The sequence below is a fragment of the Amblyraja radiata genome, chromosome 25 (assembly GCF_010909765.2).
Source record: "Amblyraja radiata isolate CabotCenter1 chromosome 25, sAmbRad1.1.pri, whole genome shotgun sequence".
Classification (NCBI taxonomy): Eukaryota; Metazoa; Chordata; class Chondrichthyes; order Rajiformes; family Rajidae; genus Amblyraja; species Amblyraja radiata.
Genome location: NC_045980.1, coordinates 13,496,768 through 13,518,686, shown reverse-complemented (window position 1 = coordinate 13,518,686; position 21,919 = coordinate 13,496,768). Strand labels below are relative to the sequence as shown.

Genomic DNA, 21,919 nt, shown 5'->3' with positions numbered 1-21,919 from the left:
CTGCTGAGAGTAAACCAGATTTGTTCTTTCACTGTTGACCTGAACAGGGAACATAGAACTGGAACTGGCCATTTGGCCCATAATGTCCGTGCTGGACATAATGCCAAGATAAATTAACTTCATCTGCCTATCCATATGCTGAATAAAAGCCTCTTAAATGCCACTATCATATATCTCCTTCCACTATCATCCCTGGCACAGTGTTCCAGGCACCCATTGGTCTCGGTGTAAAAATGAGCCTATCTCAAAGCCTCTTAAACACTACTATTGTAGCAATGTTTCCATGCTGTTTCTCTAAACGCTAAAATACAACTAAACAGTATTAAGCTTGGTTTTAAATAAACATAAGTGTGTTCCGACATGCCTGTCCAACTGCTGGTGCCTACTCTATGGTTATTTCTGACATTTTTTGACTTTATTTCACCTGTTGTCATCTTTGTCCGATCTTTCACAATCCGTATTGACATCCCTGGCAAGTGGTAAGGAGCTTGGCTCACAGTTGTTTGAATTTATTTGTTTTGAGAACTACAGCAAATTCAGTCTGAATTAACGTCTTTCCATGGTACATCACAAATAACTCTGGACGACTATTTGGAGTGAAACTCACACTCAACTTTGAAACTGCTGCATCAGACATAGATTTTTAATTCAGAAGTAAAGGACTGCAGATAGACACGAAAAGCTGGAGTAACTCAGCGAGGTCAGACAGCATCTCTGGAGAAAAGGAATAGGTGACGTTTCGGGTCGAGTCCTTCTTCAGTCTTGACCCAAAACGTCACCTATTCCTTTTCTCCAGAGATGCTGTCTGACCCCGCTGAGTTACTCCAGCTTTTTGTGTCTATCTTTGGTTTAAACCAGCATCTGCAGTTCCATCCTACACGTAAAGAACTACAGATGTTGGTTAATACATAAAAAGACACAAAGTGCTGGAGTAACTCAGCAAGTCAGGCAGCATCTCTGGAGAACATGGACAGGTGACATTTTGGGTCGACAACTTTCTTCAGACTTGCCAGGTTTTGACCCGCCCCCACCTCACTATTCCAGCTTTCTCTTTCCTATTCCAGTCTTAAGAAGGGTCCCACCAAGAAATGTCACCAATCGAGCCGGAAGAAGGGACCTGACCCAAAACGTCACCTATCCATGTTCTCCAGAGATGCTGCCTTATCTGATGAGTTATTGTGTTCTTTTAAAATTATAATCATAATGTTTATTGTGAAATTAAATATAATTCCATTTAGACAAGTACATGGATAGGAAAGGTTTAGAGGGATATTGGCCAATTGCAGGTAAATGGACCTAATCCAGGTAGGCACTATGCCAACATTGATGACTTGGGCTGAAGGGCCTTTAGACTTTAGAGATACAGTGTGGAAACAGGCCCATCGGTCCACCGAGTTCTCGCTCACCAGCGATATCCCCATATCCTACACATTAGGGACAATTTACAATTAACAGAAGCTAATTAACCTACAAACCTGTAAGTCTTTGGAGTGCGGGAAGAATTTCCACACTCCGCCTACAGAGAAAGCCAACACTACCACTGTGTCACTGTTTCCGTGGCCTGTTTCTGTGCTTTATAACTCTAGCATTCTATGACTCTACTTTTTCACAGGACCTTTTGCTGTCCACTCAGAATAATATTTGCAGGTAATGGATTTAACACTGGATTCGTGACATCAGCCAGTGAAGTTCTAGAGAGTTAATAAGATGGGGCCTAGTTCTTATGACGTCTTCAGGAGGAACGAACAAGTGCAAGAGTTGCTGTTGATAAGATGTGACGTTTCAGGTCGAGACCCTCCTTCATACTGAAAGTCAGTCTGAAGAAGGGTCTGACCCGAAACATCACCTATTCCTTTTCTCCAGAGATGCTGCCTGATCTGCAGAGTTACTCCAGTATTTTGTGTCCATCCTTTCTACCTATTCAATCCAAAACTCAACTGAAAGAATCTGAAGTACCAGCAGTGAACAACACCAGCAGAGAGGTGGAGGTGTCATGAGGTGAACCGAGAGATCTTTCATCTGCAGGACTATTTTGACTGTCACAAGTCTAATGACCACTTCAAGATGGTGGAAGGTGAAGGGGAGAGTCAGTAGCTGTGAATGGTCTTCAAACCCACCTCCCATGCACTCAGAAAGTGTCCAAAAAGTCCGTGATTGACTTGGGAAGTAGGACGTGTTGACGTTGGTGCAAGGGACCCGAGGGGCAGCTGCTGAAGGCGTGTTTGTGATGCCTCGTATTGGGAGCTGGAGGAGGCAACTGCGGGAGGCCCTACAGCAGCTGGGTGAGCGGGTGGATCGAGCGCAGGATGTGGCCGCTGTGGAGAGCAGCGGTAGACGGAACTAATGGCATCGCACTGCATGCCAAGGGCATGGCATCGAACCAAGGGCTCGGCAGTAGATTTGCTGCCTTACAGCACCAGACAACTGCGTTCAATCCTGACTTCAGAGCTGTTTGTACACTCTGCCTGTGACTATGTGGGTTTCATCCAGCTCCGGTTTTGTCCCTCACACCAAAGACGGCAGGTTAAATGGCTTCTGTAAATTGTCCCAAGTGTGTGGGATAGTGCTAGTGTGCGGGGTGATCGCAGGTTGGTGTGGACTCAATGTGTCACCTAAGTGACCCCTACTTCAATGATCTACTGCTGCTGGGCCACCAAGCCTTATCTGAGAGATCTAAAAAATTGCATCTCTCCTTCGGCCTTGCTTGGACATTTTATGCAAGTTAGCTCCAGAACCTGCGTGCTGTTCCAGAAGAAGATCTAACACACTACTGCATGGTATGATTCAGAACAAGCATTTATTTGTGTCCCTGCACGTGTGACAGTAAAGAAATCATTGGATCCATTGGTCATCTTAAATTGACTAGGCGACATCGTAAATGATGCAAGCACAGAACCGTTCACTAAAGTTTTAGTTTTAGAGATACAGTGTGGAAACCTAGTCCACGCTGACCAGCGGCCACCCGTAAACTAGTTCTATGCCTCGTACTAAGGAGAATTTACAGAAGCCAATTAACCTGCAAACCTGCACGTCTTTGGAACGTGGAAGGAAACCGGAGCACCCGGAGAAAACCCCTGCAGTCAGAGGGCGAACGTACAAACTCCGCCCAGGCAGCACCTGTAGTCAGGATCGAACCCGGGTCTCTGGCGCTGTAAGGTAGCAACTCTACCACTGCGCCACCGTGCCACCCCTTGATCAGTGATAATAACAGGATTACACCAAATAAATATCAACATGGACCTCAAGAAGCCCTCTGGATCAATTTATCAAACAGAATTCTGTAGCGGGAAACATGGAATCAAACAGAGATAATACTGCTAATTTGATACAACAAACTGCATCCATTGCACTAATTTGGCTGCTAATTTCCTAAGTGTATTAGTTTGAAGATTATACAACCTTTTGTCATTCAAGATGATTGTTAATTGATTAATTGAAAAATGCAGAATGGAAATAGGCCCTTCGAAACAGGTCCACGCCGACCATTAATTCTATGTAATCCCACTTTCCCATCCACTCCCTACACACGAGGAGCAGTTTACGGAGGCCAATTGGCCTACCAACCCGCATATCTTTGGGATGTGGGAGGAAACCGGAGAACATAGAAACATAGAAAATAGGTGCAGGAGGAGGCTATTCGGCCCTTCGAGCCAGCACCGCCATTCATTGTGATCATGGCTGATTGTCCCATATCAATAACCCGTGCCTGCCTTCTCCCCATATCCCTTGACTCCACTAGCCCCTAGAGCTCTATCTAACTCTCTCTTAAATCCATCCAGTGAATTGGCCTCCACTGCCCTCTGTGGCAGGGAATTCCATAAATTCACAACTCTTTGGGAGAAAAAGTTTTTTCTCACCTCAGTCTTAAATGACCTCCCCTTTATTCTAAGACCGTGGCCCCTGGTTCTGGACTCGCCCATGAACATAGAAAGTAAGTGCAAGAGTAAGCCATTCAAGCCAGCACCGCCATTTAATATGATCATGGCTGATCATCCAGAATCAGTATCCTGCTCCTGCTCTTTCCCCATATCCCTTGATTCCATTAGCCCTAAGAGCTAAATCTAACTCCCTCTTGAATACATCCAGTGAATTGGCCTCCACTGCCTTCTGTGGCAGAGAATTCCACAGATTCACAACTCTGGGTGAAAACGTTTTTCCTCATCTCAGTCCTAAAAATGTTTTTCCTCATCTCAGTCCTAAGGGAGGATATCCACTGGGAAATGTGCAAAGCCTCACATGGGCAGCACCCGAGGTCAGGATCGATCCGGCGTCTCTGGTGCTGTGAGGAGCACCCGGACAAAACCCACTCGGTTGCAAGGAGAACGTACAAATTCCATAATGACTGCACCCGGAGAAAACAGGTGCAGGATTGAACCCGGGTCCCTGACGCGTTGAGGCAGCGGCTCTACCAGCTGTGCCGTTCTGCTGCCAAATGAAATTCAATTGAAAAATAAATTGCATTTCAACATAAAACATTTACCCAGTTACTGTAATCGAACTGACTGCTTTGCAGTCGCTGTATCAATCAGCAATTATCTTATTATTATTCTCTGGTTGTTGTTACTTTCTAAAAGAATGAAACCTCTCAGGAGCCAGTCAATCATGCAGAATCATAACGCAGAATATTTGGAATGCAGTGCAGCAGTGTTCAATGACAGACTGAATTCTCTGAGGGAGCCTTCTCTGGAACATGCAGTACTGAATGGCAGGGAGAAACCAGTATCAATGCCAAACTCAGCCGTGGGCCAGGGTTAATGCATCTACACGGGCGGCACAGTGGCGCAGCGGCAGAGTTGCTGCCTTCAAGCGCTGGAGATCCAGGTTCGATCCTGACGATGCTTCCTGTCCGTACGGAGTTTGTACGTTCTCCCTGCGACTGTGTGGGTTTCCTCCGGGTGCTCCGGTTTCCTCCCACACTCCAAATACGTGCGGGTTTGTAGATTAATTGGCTTCTGTAAATTGTAAATCGTCCCTGGCTTGTAGACAATAGACAATAGACAATAGGTGCAGGAGTAGGCCATTCGGCCCTTCAGCCCCGCCATCCATTGTGATCACGGCTGATCATCCCCAATCAGTAACCCATTCCTGCCTTCTCCCCATATCCCCTGACTCCACTATCTTTAAGAGCCCTATCTAGCTCCCTCTTGAAAGTATCCAGAGAACCCCCCTCCACCGCCCTCTGAGGCAGAGAATTCCACACTCACAACTTTCTGTGTGAAAACGTGTTTCCTCATATCCATTCTAAATGAGGACCCCCCTTATTCTTAAACTGGGGGCCCCTGGTTCTGGACACCCCCAACATCGAGAACATGTTTGCTGCCTCTAACGTGCCCAAACCCTTAATAATGTAAGACAGTGTTACCGTACGGGATGATAGAAAGCAGAGATAGATAGGTTCTTGATTAGTACGGGTGTCAGGGGTTATGGGGAGAAAGCAGGAGAATGGGGTTAGGAGGGAGAGATAGATCAGCCATGATTGAATGGCAGAGTAGACTTGATGGGCCAAATGGCCAAATTCTGCTCCTATTACTTATGACATGATCGCTGGTCGGCATGGACTCTGTGGGCCTGTTTCCATGCTGTGTCTCTAAAATCTAAAGGATGGGTCAGACCATACCTGAATGGTGGCCATTCCGAGCTCCTGTCCGCTCAGGATCCTCCCGCCCTCCAGCTTTGCGATGCGTGGATTGTCCATTTTCAGGAAGTCGGTGACCAGGTCTGTGATGTCGGCCTGCCAGTCGTTGCCCAGCATGTAGACCAGCTGCCCACCCGGGTCCAAGGTCTCTGCCACAAACTGTGTGAGGACCCTCACCATGGCACGCTGATACTGAAGGGTGCACCCTCTCCCTTTCTTCTCGTCATCATCTTCATCTTCGCTATCCCGTGTCGGCCTAAAAGAAAACATCAACACTTATTTTTATAGGGCCAAGGAACCGCAGATGCTCGTTTACCAAGGAAAGACACAAAGTGCTGGAGTAACTCAGCAGGTCAGAAAACATGTGCAAGAAGGAACTGCAGATGCTGGTTTACAGGAAAGATAACATCTCTGGAGAACATGGACAGGTGATGTTTCGATTTGGGACTTATCTTTATGGGCCTGTTCCACTTAGGCGATTTTTCAGCGGACTGCTGGCGACTGTTAAGTTGCCGGCAGTCGCCCGAAAAACCAAGATCTGGAACGGCGACTGTCAGAGTGGAACACACATAAATACATCGCAAAGGCGGGGGCCAGGGCAAGTGGGGGAGCGCTGCCTGAAATTCACACGGTGCAAAGCCAAGGTGACACAGACACACACCGCGATGAACAGGAAGGTTGGCGCTGTAATTAAGATGGCTAGCACAGTGTACGGTAAGTCCTTTAAAAGAGGGGAGAAGGGGGGAGAGGTGGGGAGAAGGAGTGGAGCCAACTTTTAAGAAGCCAGACAACTTTTAATAAGCCAGAGATACACAGCTGTGAAGTTCGGCGGACATTTAACATTAGCCGTCGGTTATCCTTGGTTCTGAAAACTCCTGCTTACGTTTTTTCCCCCATTTTCCCCAATGAAAATGCCCGGTCAGCAAAGGCGTTTAACTAAAACAACCTACGATTATCTCGGCTACCCATAACTACATGGCGACTCCACTACAACTGCACCTACAACTACAGGATTATCGATTTTCTCCATGGCGACCAATTTTTGGTCGCAGAAAATGTTTCAACATGTTGAAAAATTAGCTGCGACCATACTGAGGCCGCGACTAGTTCCCAGAATGCGGGAACTCCTCGCGACCATGAAGGAGACCCACCAGAGACCACCAGCGAATATGTGGCGACCACGTGGCGAGCGCAGAGAGTCCTGCACTCGCCTAAAAAGTTGCCAAAGTGGGACAGGCCCATCAGTCTGAAGAAGGGTCCTGGCCCAAACATCACCTATTCATTTTCTCCAAGCAGGGGCGGAAAACCCAGGGGGGCCAGAGGGGACACGTCCCCCCCATGTTTTGAGAGGCGGGCGACATCCCCGCCAGGTTAACCTGCCTGGGCTTGCGGGAAATATGGCCAGCGCGGAGAAGCAGCGCTGGTATCCCGTCAGTCCAGGCAGGGCTGTAGTTAACCCGGTGAGACAGGCAGTTGAGCTGCATTTAGCGCTGGATTGAGCCTCCGAAGCCTCGCGCGCGTGTGTGAGTGAGTGTGCGCAGGCGCGTGCGGCCGCCAAAAAATTGTGTCCCCCGTCCCCTCCATGTTTTGATAGTGAGTTCCGTTCTTGTCTCCAAGGATGCTGCCAGACCAACTATGTTACTCCAGCACTTAGTTGTGACTTGAAGAAGGATGCACAGGTACAGCCTTGTAAGATGCAACAGAAATAATACTGCTAATGTGGTAGGAAAATTGCATCCATTGCACTAATTTGGCTGCTAATTTCCCGAGTGTATTAGATTGAAGATGATACAACCTTTGAGTCATTCAACATGATATTTAATTGATTGATCGAGTGAGTGAATGACAGATACAGCATGGAAACAAGGTCATAGGCCCACCGAGTCAACGCCAACCATTGATCACCCGTTCACACCAGTTCTATGTTATCCCACTTTCTCATCCACTCCTTCCACATCAGGGGCAATTTTACAGAGAACAGTTAACCTACAAACACGCACATCTTTGGGATGCGGGAGGAAACTGGTGCACCCGGAGGAAGCGGTGACAGAGAGAACGTGCAAACTCCACAAGGACAGCAGCCGAGGTCGGGATCGAAGCCGGGATCTGGCGCCTTGAGGCAACGGCTCTACCAGCTGCGCCACCGTGCCGCCCACAAATCAGAGTGTATTTCAACAGTATTTACAAAATTGGCAGTGAAATTACTGTGAAACTCATGCATTGGCAGAGAGGGAGTTTGCGTTTGCTCTGAGGTCTAAGGAGTGCTTTTATTGGAAGTTGAGAAATATTTCCAAGCCTCGCAGTTAGAATGCACCAGAATACCAGAAAGCTGCAGGTCCATGAAAGCACCTGACCAAATCCACCCCTTTATCCACCATTCTTTCACCTTCCCAATCTGTTACACTTGATTACCTTAGTGTTAATTTACAGAGCACGTCAAAGCCGTGGGTGACTCTCTCCAGAAATCAAGTTCTACCGAATGCAAGACAATGCTAAGACAACCCATTATGTTCCGTCTGATTACATTTCCTTTCCCTACTTCTTTCCCTTGCATACAGTTTGAATCTTCAATAACAGTTTTGTTTTCTATCCATTCAAACCATGGCTTGAGAAAATAATTTCTACAATGCTTGTTCTGAATACTACTGTAAAAATTAATATGTAACTGGGAAAACTGTCACGACATTTCTGAGATGTGTCCGCAGAAGTCAGCAATGTTGTGTTGGGGGACTTTGCGGGACTGCCCTGTGCTGCCAACTGTGCCTGATCTCCAGTACCCAGTGTCTGCTGCCAGTTCCCCAGTCTTTATCGACAACCCTTGGCATTTGCATTCCTCTGGAGTAATAAACTCACCTTTGTTTATTCTTCATCGCCGGCCTGGTAGAGTTGTTGCTTTACAGATGGATTCAAACTTGGCTACGGGTGCTGTCTGTACGGAGTTTGCACGTTCTCTCTGTGATTGTGTGGGTTTCCTCTGAGATCTTAGATTTCCTCCCACACTCCAAAGATGTACAGGTTTGTAGGTTAATTGGCTTGGTATAAATAAAAAAATGTCCCTAGTGTAGGATGGTGTTAATGTGCGGGGATCGCTGGTCGGTGTAGACTATGTGGGCCGAAGGGCCTGTTTCCGCGTTGTATCTCTAAACTAAACTAAACTACCCCATTGTGGAATTTGAGAGGCTGGAAGTCTATCTAAATTGTTGGCCCTAATTTGCTTTGGTGTGCAACTCAAAGACGAAGGACTCGAGCCTCTATTCACCTTCATGCCCCATCTGGAAGGTCTTATAGACTTCCACTTCTTTCTTGAACAGAGGCCCACCCAGACCCGCCACTAACATTTGTGGCCATTTGGCAAAACGTGTCTTTAGCTTCAATAACTTCTTCTTCAGTTCCTCTCACTTTCAGCAGATAATCAGTCTTACAGCACGGAAACAGGCCCTTCAGACCAACTTCATCACGGCAACCAGGATGTCCCATCTACCCTAGTTCCATCTATCCACCTTATGCCTTATCTCTCTATACCTTTCCAACTCATGTACCTGTCCAAACGGGGCTATTTACAGATGTCAATTAACCTACAAACCTGTATGTCTTTGGAGTGTGGGAAGAAGCCGGAGCTCCCAGAGAAAACCCACGCAGTCACATGGAGAATGTGCAAACTCCGTAGATAGTACCCGTAGTTAAGATCCAACCCGGGTGTCTGGCACTGTAAGGTAGCAACTTTACTGCTGCGCCACTGTGCTGCCCTTCTTACTAATCGTTAATTTGCCTCAGTAACTAGTCTGGAATCTCAGTCTTAAATCTGTGAATCCTGTGTCTTAAATGAATGTTGAAAATTGATCGTAATATTTCCAAGCGGTGCAATGATATAGCACGTAACAATTTCTTACCGGTAATTTTTTGGGAACATATCTTGGATCCATATTCTTCCATTACCTGCATATCCAGTTGTCTATCTAAAAGCCATTATCTTAAATGCCACTATTGTATCTCCACCCCTACCAACACATTCCAGGCACACACCACCTTCCTCGAAAAAAACTTGACAAGCACATCTCCTTTCAACTTTGACCTTCTCACCTTAACGCAAGGCTCTCTATTCTGCCTCATTCCAGAAACCCATGAACCTTGATCACAAGGTCAACAAAGGCAGTAGGTGTATTGTCATCATTCACAAACTCTGCTCCAAAGTTAGACACAAAGTGCTGGAGTAACTCAACGGGTAAGGTAGCATCACTGGAGAAAACGAATGGGTGACGTTTCGAGTTGGGGCCCTCAACGTCGCCAGAGATGCTGCCTGACCCGCTGAGTTACTCCAGCACTTTGTGCCTCTCTTAGGTATAAACCAGCGCCTGCAGTTTCATGTTCCTAAACTTTGCTCCAAATTGCTCAGCATCCTACCTGTATCGTCTATCACTGAATCAGTATCCTTGAACAGCTTGGCAAAGTGCTCTTTGTAAATAACATCACCACATAACTTGTAGCAGCTCAAGAAGATGGCTCACCATTGCCTTGTAAAAGGCAATGAGGGATAATTATAGATGGATGTTACGTGCTGGATTACTACCATCACCCACATCCCACGTCTGAATTAAAGAGAAGGATCTTCCGCTGTTTATGTAGAAATGATGTTCAGCACATTTGCCAAACTGAAAAATTGTCTCTCCCATCTGGAATACTGCTTAATAGTACTTCAGAGTGTCATGCAGCATAATGCGACCGGCACTGGGAATGAAGTGTTATAATTAAGGGTGTGCTGACACTTGAAAACGTTCACACTGTAACACAAAGAATTACAGCAGCCCCAAATCTCTCAGCAGCATCAGTTTCTCAACTGCTTTCTTAACTAAATGAAAGTTTTGATGCTAAGTTTCAATGCTACGTGGTGGTAGAGTTGCTGCCTTACAGCACCAGGGGTTCAGGTTCGATCCTGACTATGGGTGCTGTCTGTATGGACTTTGTACGTTCTCCCTGTGACCGTGTGGGTTTACTCCGGGTGCTCCGCTTTTCTCTCACATACACTCTCTCTCTCTCTCTCTCTATATATATATATATAGAGGGACAATTTACAATTACAATTATATATAATTGCGTGTCTGTGTGTGTGCACGCGTGTGCGTATGCGTGTGTGCGCGCATTTATTATATTGTTTACAGTGTATTAATGTTTACACATTCTGTTGTGCTGCTGCAAGTAAGAATTTAATTTTTCTTTCTGGAACATATGACAATAAAACACTCTCGACTTGATAGTGTGTAGGATGGTAGTGGTGTATGTGGATGATCGATGGTCAGCACGGATTCGGCGGGCCGAAGGGCCTGTTTCCACACTGTATCTCTAAAGTCTAAAGACTAGAACTTAATTGAACCATACAAGAAATTGATATTAGTCGATATATCGCACCAAAGAAGCAGCCCCACTGATATATTATCAGCATAATGGATTTTATTAATAAAATGCCCTCATTAGTGGCAATATTAAATGCCCCTCTGTGTTTTATGATACAATTGGACTCTTGAGCCAATTAAAGGAATTGGTTAGCCTCAGATCCTAATCAACTCATTCCTAAAGCTTCTACATGAAAAGACAACACGTGCTTTTTAGTAAATTTTTGATAAAGGATTGGTAATATCTAACTTTCTAATTGACTGGCACGCAATTGATACTCCTTAGTTAAGACATTTGATTGAAATTCCAGTTCCTAGGATAAGCACGAGAAGATACCAAATGGATTATTGATTTCCAATTACCAACCAGAAGTTATAAAGCGTCTACTGAGCTTTGGAGAAGAATGTGATTTGAAGGAAAGACACAAAAGACTGCAGATGCTGGAGTCCTGAGCTAAAAACAAACTGCTGGAGGTACTCAGTGGCCAGGCAGCATCTGTGCAAGGAAGTGGATACGGTGTGATCAGGATCCTTCTTCAAGACTGGAGTAAAGGGTTAACAACTGGCAGATGCCTGTTCATCCCCTCCTCAGATGCTGCCTGACCCTCTGAGTTACTCCAGCACTTTGTATCTTGCTCAAGATTCCAACATCTGCAATTCCTTGTGTCTACCTTTGAATTGTGTTGGTTCCAAGGTGAAAGGCTGTAATGAGAGGAGAGAATCAATTGAATGCATTGCCCCAATAGCCTGAAACTTAGCGTCGTGGGCAAATTACTAAGTCATGAGGATCCACAGTCATCTCAAGACAATTTTGCAATCCATTAACCCAAACATTAGATTACTCCTTTCTGGACCAATCAATATCGTGTTAGTAAGAACATGTAGTGTTTGCTTGTTATATATCAGCAGTATTTGTGTAAGCATTGGCCAATTTTCCCTTCCTTATTTTGATGATATCTAAAGTAATTCGTGGCCTTAGGGAAAGGGACCATGCTCTGAAGTTCAAGGGGAATGGAAATGCCATCAATGTTGTTTTGTCTGTAGATAGACACAAAATGCTGGACAACTCAGTGGGACAAGCAACATCTCTGGAGAATGGGCGATGGAATGGGCGATGCTTTGGATTGAATCTAAAGGAGGATCTCAACCCGAAAAGTCACCCACACGATCTCTCCAGAGATGCCTATCTTCGGTGTAAACCAGCATCTGCAGTTCCTTCCTACTTGTTTTTGCCAGTAGCTTGATTTGGAAACAGAAGCAGGGTATTAATTATATCACACAGCAACTCCACCGCTGCGCCACGGTGCTGCCTCTATCAGAAGTCATTTGCAGCTCACTATTATGTGACACTTGCTTATCTAAGCACCGGGAAATAGTGGGGGGAAAAAAGACACAATGTGCTGGAGTAACACGGCAGGTTCCTGTGCTGTACTGCTTTGTGTTACCGGTAGAAACAGGCCCTTCAGCCCAACTTGCCCACACTGACCAACATGTCCCATCTGCACCCGTCCCACCTGCCTGTGTTTGACCCACATCCCTCTAAATCTGTCCTATCCATGTACCTAATTGCTTCTTAAACATTGCGATGGTACCTGCCTTAACTACCTCCTCTGGCAGATTGTTCCATACACCCACCAAGCTTTGTGTGGGTCTATGGAACAGATTCCTATTAAATCCTTTCCCCTTCACATTAAACCAACGTCCTCTGGTTCTCGATTCCCCTACTCTGAGCAAGAGACTCTGTGTGTCTATCCGATCTATTCCTCTCATTAATTTATACACCTGTCTATGAAATAGTGGAAGTGATGGCCACTGTCACGTGGCTGTGAGCTACCAAGTGGTTAAAGCATTATTATTCATTTGCTCTACAATCTTACTAAAAACTTTGCCTGCAGAACTTAATTAGCGGGTAATAAAAATATTATTATAATGCATTTCACTGATTTACTTTGAAGCCTGTGGCCCTTGGGCCCAATAAAACATCAGATGATTAACTAAACGGAGCTGAAACACCTCATAACTCTTTGGATCCTCAACGTTAATACGAAGTATTAATAAGGTCTGTTTCTCAACTGGAGTCATAGAGTGATACAGTGTGGAAACAAGCCCTTCGGCCCAACTTGCCCATGCCCACCAACATGCCTCATCTACACTAGTCCCACCTGCCTGCGTTTGGTCCCTATCCTCCAAAGCTGTCCTATCCATGTATCTGTCAAATTGTTTCTTAAACATTGCAATAGTCCCTTCCTCAAATATCTCCTCTGGCAGCTCGTTCCATACACCCAACATCTTTTGTGTGAGCTATTGTGAGCTATGAACATTTTACATTTCGCTTACGACCATAAGTAAACCTATTTTAGTTTAGTTTAGTTTAGTTTAGAGGTACCGCACAGAAACAGGCCCTTCGGCCCACCGAGTCCGCGCCGACCAGCGATCCCCTGCACACTAACAATATCTTATACATACTTGGGCCAATTTACATTTATACCAAGCCAATTAACCTACTAACAAACCTGTATGTCTTTGGAGTAACACCAATCTAAGTGAAACATCTGATTGAGAAGATTGTAAAGACTAACAACTTGAGTTGCTCGTTGGAGCTTGACTGAAGCCCGTCACCAACAGCAGAAATGGCCACGTTTTGCCACCATTTCCAAAGTCCAGACTCCAGTAAGCCCTTGCATTTGGTCTACAGGAGCAGTAATTTTTGCAAATATCTTGCTAAGATCACAGTACATATACAACTATTAGTGATGCTGCTGCAAGTGAGAAACTCACTGCTCCATATGAGAATAAAATACATTTGACAGCTTGGAGTTGCTTTGGTCTAGCTACCCTCATAATGTAATCATTCATAGCGTACCATTATGGAAGGCATAGATAGGGTAGACAGTCAGAACCTTTCCCCCCGGGTGAGCATGTGCAACACTGGAGGGCGTAGCCATAAGGTGAGAGGGAGAAAGTTTAATGGAGATGTTTGGGGCAAGTTTCTTTACACAGAGAGTGACGAGGGTTTGGGAAGCATTGCCAGGGGTTGGTGGTGGAGGCCAATATAATAATGGCATTTAAGAAACTTGTAGAAAGGCACATGGAAGTGCAAGGAAACAAGGGATATGGATCATGTATAGGCAGGTGAGGCATCCTGTTCAGCACACACATTGCGGGCCAAAGGGCCTGTTCCCTTGTAGTACTGTTCAATGTTCTATAATATTTACTTTTAACTCGAGCTGTAAATTGCAATTCCTCCTACACCCCAATGGATTAGAAATGGGTCCTTGTTGATGCCTTCATTCCAGTGTTTTCCAACTATCGCTGTTGCTCCACCCCACTGCTATATTTCGGCCAGTCAGAGCGTGTGTCAGTGCGGCTTCTGTCAGCTTACAAACAAGAGACTGACGTGCAGGGCATCAATGAAGAGAGTATCATGGCTGTGCCCTGGGGAAGCTGAGGTTATAATTCCGGATGGCCTTGAGTCCGTGGGCTGGAACACGTTCAAGGTGACTTCACCCACTGAGTACACCTCAATCACAGATTGACACAAAAATCTGGAGTAACTCAGCGGGTCAGGCAGCATCTCTGGAGAAAAGCAATAGGTAACTTTTCGGATCGAGGCCTTTCTTCAGGTCGCGACCCGAAATGCCATCTATTCCTTTGCTCCAAAGATACTGTCTGACCCGCTGAGTTACTCCAGCTTTTTGTGTCTATCTCTATTTGTGTCTATTTAAACCAGCATCTGCAGTTCCTTCCGGCACATATCGGCCTATCTCCTTCGCTCCATAGATGCTGCTGCACCCGTTGCGTTTCTCCAGCATTTTTGTGTATCTTCCTGCACATACCTTGGTCCTCACTGGTTTCCACAAGAAATTAGTTAACAATTGTTCTTTGACAAAGACAAGTCTACTAGGGGGCGGCACAGTGGCGCAGCAGTCGTGATGCTACCTTACAGCGCCGGAGACCTGGGTTCGATCCTGACTACGGGTGCTGTCTGTACGGAGGTCGTATGTTCTCCCTATGACCTGCGTGGGTTTTCTCTGGGTGCTCCGGTTTCCTCCCACACGCCAAAGATGTGCAGGTTTGCAGGCAAATAGGCTTGGTAAAATTGTAAAAATTGTCCCTGGTGTGTATAGGATAATGTTAGTGTGCGGGGGTCGCTGGTCGGCGTGGACATGGTGGGCTGAAAGGCCGAAAGTCTCCATGGTATATTTCTTAACTAAACTGTTCACGTCCAAATAACACTACACAATGAGGAGAGCCTGTTCTCAGTGTAATTTCCTGAACAACCGTTCCTCACACTGACAGGCCAACCTATGGGCTAACGAAGCAGAGAATGGAAACTCTCTCTGCAATACACAGGTGGAAAGCAAACGGCTCATTGCCCCCATGGAGCCATGGGGAGAGCCAATGTAATTTAGTTTAATTGACCAGAAACTAAACAAACATTACAAGATTGGTGAGCGGGCGTACACTAGAGTCCTGTGGTTACATCCAGCCCCGCACAGAAACAGCAGTGTTTAGAGACAAGAGGCAGCAACGTACATTATGTGACAAACAGGCAATTTACGACTGAAATAAAAGCAGATATTAACAGCCAATCTTTCCCACTGCGCGGCACCATTAACCGTCATTATTTGATCCATGACATTTTATAAAAGGAAGCCAAACATTTTGACGTTATTGCTCTGTGGAATTACTGGTGTGAACAATTTAGTCGAGTGACATCGACAGTCATTCTCCAGCCAAGCCTTTCTTTTAAACCAAGGTCATTTCTGAAGAAGGGTCTCAACCCGAAATGTCGCCTATTCCTTTTTCTCCAGAGATGCTGCCATAAGGATCTGCAGATGTTGAAGGTTTGAGCAAAACACAAAGTACTGGAGAAACTCAGCAGGCCAGGCAGCATCTGTGGACGGAATGGTGAGTCTGAAGAACAGTCAATAGACAATAGACAATAGGTGCAGGAGTAGGCCACCCAGCCCTTCGAGCCAGCACCGCCATTCAATGTGATCACGGCTGATCATCGCCAATCAGTACCCCGTTCCTGCCTTCTCCCCATATCCCCTGACTCCGCTATTTTTAAGAGCCCTATCTAGCTCTCTCTTGAAAGTATCCAGAGATCCTGCCTCCACCGCCCTCTGAAGCAGAGAATTCCACAGACTCGCCACTCTCTGTGAGAAAAAGTGTTTCCTCATCTCCGTTCTTAATGGCTTAACCCTTATTCTTAAACTGTGGCCCCTGGTTCTGGACTCCCCCAACATCGGGAACATGTTTCCTGCCTCTAGCGTGTCCAAGCCCTTAACAATCTTATATGTTTCAATGAGATTCCCTCTCATCCTTCTGTCCTCTAGTGTGTACAAGCCCAGCTGCTCCATTCTCTCACCATATGACAGTCCCGCCATCCCTGGAATTAACCTTGTAAACCTACGCTGCACTCTCTCAATAGCAAGAATGTCCTTCCTCAAATTAGTCCTCAAAAACAGTCCCGACACGAATTGTTACCTGTCCATTCCTTCTTCAGATGCTGCCTGACCTGCTGAGTTCCTCCAGCACATTGTGCTTAGCTCGTGATCACAGAGTCATCTATCTAATCACATTTGCCTGTGTTTGATCGATAGTACTGTCCAAATATGTTTTAAATGGTGTTATTGTACCTGCATCAACCAGTTCCCCTGGGTGTCTATACCACTTATGTACCACTCTCATTGTGTAAGGGTCGTCCCTCAGCTTCCTCTGTCTTACTTCAGTACACACAGAGAAGAGATATTCACTCTGGACATTGTCCATCTCCTGTGCTTCCACACATAGATGTCCACTATGTTCTATGAGGGCCAGATTATCTTCCTAAATTCAGTACTAGAGTTCAGTATATATATATATAGTTCTGTACATTTTTGTTCTTTATTATATTGTTTACAGAGTACTATGTTTACTTATTCTTTGTGCTGCTGCAAGTAAGATTTTCATTGTTCTGTTTGGGGCATTTACAATAAAACACTCTTGACTGCTGAAAATTCTGCCTGACTGTGAGTGGTAGAACACTTCCTTCATGCTGGCTAAAGCAATCGTCACCCAGCATTCTCCAAGACTTGTTTCTCCTTCCTTACTTTCACATGAATATTCCCTCCGTCTGATGGCATCTGTTATGCTGGAGCGTTTAACTCTCCCTGTCTTTGATACATAGACCACATCTTAGAAACATAGAAATTAGGTGCAGGAGTAGGCCGTTCGGCCATTCGATCCAGCACCGTCATTCAATATGATCATGGCTGATCACTGAATCAGTAACCCGTTCCTGCTTTCTCCCCATATCCCTTGATTCTGTTAGCCCTATGAGCTAAATCTAATAGCCCTGTCCCACGGTACGAGTTCATTCCAAGAGCTCTCCCGAGTTTAAAAAAAACCAAACTCGTGGTAAGCACGGAGAATGAACGTAGCGGGTACGTCGGAGCTCGGGGACGTCTCTTAGCGGCTCGTAACGCTAACGGCAGGTACTCGGGAAGACTCGCTAACGGCAGGTAAGCACGGGAAGACTCGTGAAGATTTTTCAACATGTTGAAAAATGTCCACGAGAGCCCCGAGTACCGACGAGCGGCCATTACCGTAAATCTCCGAGTTCGAATCAGGACAAACTCGGGAGAGCTCTTGGAATGAACTCATACCGTGGGACAGGGGTTTAACTCTCTCTTGAAAACATCCAGTCTCCACTGCTTTCTGTGCCAGAGAATTCCACAGATTCACAAGGGTGAAAAAGTTTTATCTCATCTCAGTAGTAAATGGCCTACCCCTTATTCTTAAACTGTGACCCCTGGTTCTGGACTCCCCCAACATCGGGAACATTTTCCCTGCATCTAGCCTGTCCAATCCCTTAAGGATTTTATATGTTTCCATACAATCTCCTCTCATCCTTCTAAATTCCAGTGAATATAAGCCCAGTCAACCCATTCTTTCGTCACATGTCATGATGTGTTACATATAACATCATCTGTTACGCTGGAGCTTTTAACTCGCCCTGTCTTTGATACATAGACTACATCTCAGCAGGTTTGTAGTGTTAACACCCTACACCTCCATTTCCAACAGCCTGCTGCCCTGAAGTGTGGTTTTAGCTCATTAACAACACATTCACACTCGGATCATGTAAGATTGCACAAGTTAATTAGTGTTTACTCATTATTGCAATCATCATTTAAGGACATTATCTAAAAAAATAACTGCTATCCTCTAAAGAGTCAGACATCAATGTTCACACTGCTTAACCCTCCTATCAGGACATTAAAAAAGGATTGAATTAACTACAAATTGCAATATTTTATGAATAACATCATAAATAGAAACAGATGTATTATATGACTGGGAGTTCTGATCACATCATGTAGAGCAAGTGTATAGCCCAAAGCAATGCATACATATTTGTCTTCAGCCTTCATTATATACTCCACTTTCTACAGAAAGCATTTTATCGTGCTGCATCACAGCTTGGTTTGGGAACAGCTCCATCCAAGACCACAATAAATTGATTAGTACGGGTGTCAGGGGTTATGGGGCAAAGACAGGAGAATGGGGTTGAGAGGGAAAGATAGATCAACTATGATTGAATGGTGGAGTAGACTTGATGGGCCAAATGGCCTAATTGTGCTCCTCAAACATATGAAATTGCAGAGAATAGTGGGCGCAGCCAAGACCATCACACAAACCAACCTGGCTTCCATTGACTCAATCTACCCTTCGCACTGCCACCCTTATGATTGTGCTGGTGGCCTTGCCGAGGCAGTGTGAAGTGTAGATGGAGTCAATGGAAGGGAGGGTGAAACTATATCTTTGTTCACCACTCCCTTTAGTCAAGTGTTTGACATAAGTTGACCTCGTGAGGTCTGGACACGGACTCCGTCCAGCGAGGCCCGTACCTTTTACTGGAGACGATGGGGACTCGCCACCCTTTGATCTGGCTGAGCTCAGTGTCAGAGACCTCAATCTGCAGGGGGAGACGAGGTACCCACACCGTGACTTCCAGCGGTGCGCTCAGATGCTCGTACGTAAAATTGACGACTGCGTTCACTTTGCCCCGCATCTCCTTTCCGTTCACTAGGATGTAGTCGCATCTGTCGGAAACCTGCGACAAAGAGAAGGAAGAAAAACCTCATCAATAGAGCATCATCACCTTCTTGCCCAACAGCCGTCAAGCTCTTGATCACTACAAACCACGGACATTCAAAATGTACAAACAAGGAACTGAAAGATGCCGGCTTACGAAACAAAAAGACACAAAGTGCTGGTGTAACTCAGTGGGCCAGGCAGCATCACCTGGGAAAAAGGACGGGTGACCTTTCAGGGTCGGGACCCTTCTGGGAATGTGGAGTTGAAGCCAGGGTCAGATCCACCATGATCTTATTGAGTGGCTGAGGAGGGTTGAGTGGCATTTAAAGCTGCTCCCACCAGCTCAATCCAGGGTGAGTCTTATCCTGGACATTCCCTTTTCTCCCCTCTCCATCAGGCAAGAGGTACAGGAGTGTGAAAACGCATACCTCCAGATTCCGGGACTGTTTCTCCCCAGCTGATATCAGACATCCTAGCACCAACTAAAGAGCGGTCCTGAGCTACCGTCCACATCACTGGCGACACTCGGACTATCTATAATCGGACTTTACTGCACGTTATGTTGCAATAAACATTATCCCTGGATGGCTCGATTGAAATCATGAACAGTCTTTACGCTGACTGGATATCATGCAATAGGAAAGCTTTTCACTATACTCTCTGTACACTTGACAATAACTCAATTACACTAATCTAAACTGAACTAAACTAAACTAACTAAACAAAACTAAACTTTAAAGCAAAGCTTTTTCTGAGCATACAGACAAAATTGCTGTAGAAACTCAGCGGGTGCCTATTTCCTTCGCATCAATGGAGCGAAGGAAATAGGCAACATTTCGGGCCAAAACTCTTCTTCAGACGTTTCTTTCAGACTCGAATCGTTCAAATACGTCTTTCAACCAGAAACGTTGCCTATTTCCTTCGTTCCATAGATGCTGCCTCACCCGCTGAGTTTCTCCAGCATTTTTGTCTACCTTCGATTTTCCAGCATCTGCAGTTCCTTCGTAAACATTTTATCTGAACACGTGGTGATTGCACAAGGCAGTCAGATTTGATTGCATTTGGACTGTCAGATAGTTCACACCTGGATGTAGAGCAAAATCTTTAAAAACGTTTACAATTTTTTTCTGTTGGCAGTCAAGGACGATTCCAACTTTCATCAGTGTTTTCTAGAACGTAAGTCAACCAATTCTGATTTCTGATTATTAGACATTGGAATGGAATACTCAATTGTCACATGTGACAAGTCACAGTGAATTATTTGCTTGCATACCCAAGGTATGCCAATAGTCACCACATAAAGGACACTGACAGAGTTACAAAGCACCCCGCTGGCTCCTCCTTTACTCCCATAAAAGGTTGATAGAACTTCTTATAACCTTGTGTTTAAGAAGGAACTGCAGATGCTGGAAATTCGAAGGTACACAAAAATGCTGGAGAAACTCATTGGGTACAGCAGCATCTATGGAGCGAAGGAAATAGGCAACGTTTCGGGCCGAAACCCTTCTTCAGACTGATGACCTTGTTTTGGTCAGTATTTAATTGTGGTTAGCTGGCAGTCCAAAATATCTCCTTTGCCATTTAGTGTGTGAGACAGGGAGAATGCACCCGGGGATATGGCCGAAACGCAGGCAGGTGGGACAAGTATAGATGGAGCATTTTGGCCAGCATGGGCCTGTTTCCATGCTGTATAACTCTATGTGTAGGAAGGAACGGCAGATGCTCGTTTGTACCGAAGATAGACACAAAGCGCTGGAGCAACTCAGTGGGTCAGGCAGTATCTCTGGAGAAAAAGCATGGGTGATGATTCAGGTTGGTACCGTTCTTCAGGCATTCTTTATCAGAAACTCCTTGACTCTTTATCAGAAATTGAGCACAATACAATGTGCTGCACAGATTCAAAGGGTCAGGCAGTATCTGTGAAGGCAAATGATGTTTTTAGTCAGGACCTTTCTTCAGGCTGAACAAGGGTCCCAACCCAAAATGTCCTCCCTCTTCCCCCTTCAGAGAGGCCACCTGACTTACTGCGTTCCTCCAGCACTTTGTGGTTTGCTCAAGATTGCAGCATCTGCAGTTTCTTGTGTCTCCACACCAGAATTTGAGGTTGCCGGTAACAAATCAAGATTCAGCTTCAAACTGTAACAAGCAGTGGGTAAGATGGCCAGTCAAAGGTTCTAACAGGGCGGTACAGTCGTGTAGCGGAGGAGTTGCTGCCTTACAGTGCCGGATGCCCGGGTTCAATCCTACCTACGGGTGCTGTCTGTATGGAGTTTGCATGTTCTCCTTATGACCGCGTGAGTTGTGTCCGGGTGTTATGGTTTCCTCCCACATCCCAAAGACGTGCGGGTTAGCAGTTTAATTGGCTTGTGTACATTGTCCCTAGTATGTAGGATAGAACTAGTGTGAGGGTGTTCATTGGTCAGCATGGATTCGGTGGGCCGAAGGGCCAGTTTCCACATGGTATCTCTAAACTAAACTAAACTAAACAAAATAACCCTAACATGTTATTTGTGGACGATCAGCAATGATCATAATGAATGGCGGTGCTGGCTCGAGGGGCCGAATGGCCTCCTCCTGCACCTATTTTCTATGTTTCTATGTATGATAACATAAAGATTTAGATTCTATAAATGTCAGCCTGCTACACAGGAATTGCTACAAATGCTCTTCAGCCTCACTCACATTTGAATTTGGTCTCTGGAACTATATTCTTTCTGAAGAAGGGTCTCGACCCAAAAAGTCACCCATTCCTTTTCTCCAGGGGTGCTGTCTGACCCGCTGAGTAACTCCAGCTTTTTGTGTCTATCTT

At 45.5% G+C, this 21,919-nt stretch overlaps 1 protein-coding gene across 1 annotated transcript in view; it reads right to left on the bottom strand.

The window, feature by feature from the left end:
- Nucleotides 1–21,919, bottom strand: part of tmem132c (transmembrane protein 132C) — an 815,186-nt gene that overhangs the window by 29,188 nt on the left and 764,079 nt on the right. Inside the window, exons 6-7 of the mRNA XM_033043184.1 lie at nt 18,921–19,126; nt 5,618–5,891 (exon numbers count right to left, since the gene is read on the bottom strand). Of these exons, the coding sequence (XP_032899075.1) occupies nt 5,618–5,891; nt 18,921–19,126 (480 nt within the window). The remainder of the gene's footprint in view (nt 1–5,617; nt 5,892–18,920; nt 19,127–21,919) is intronic.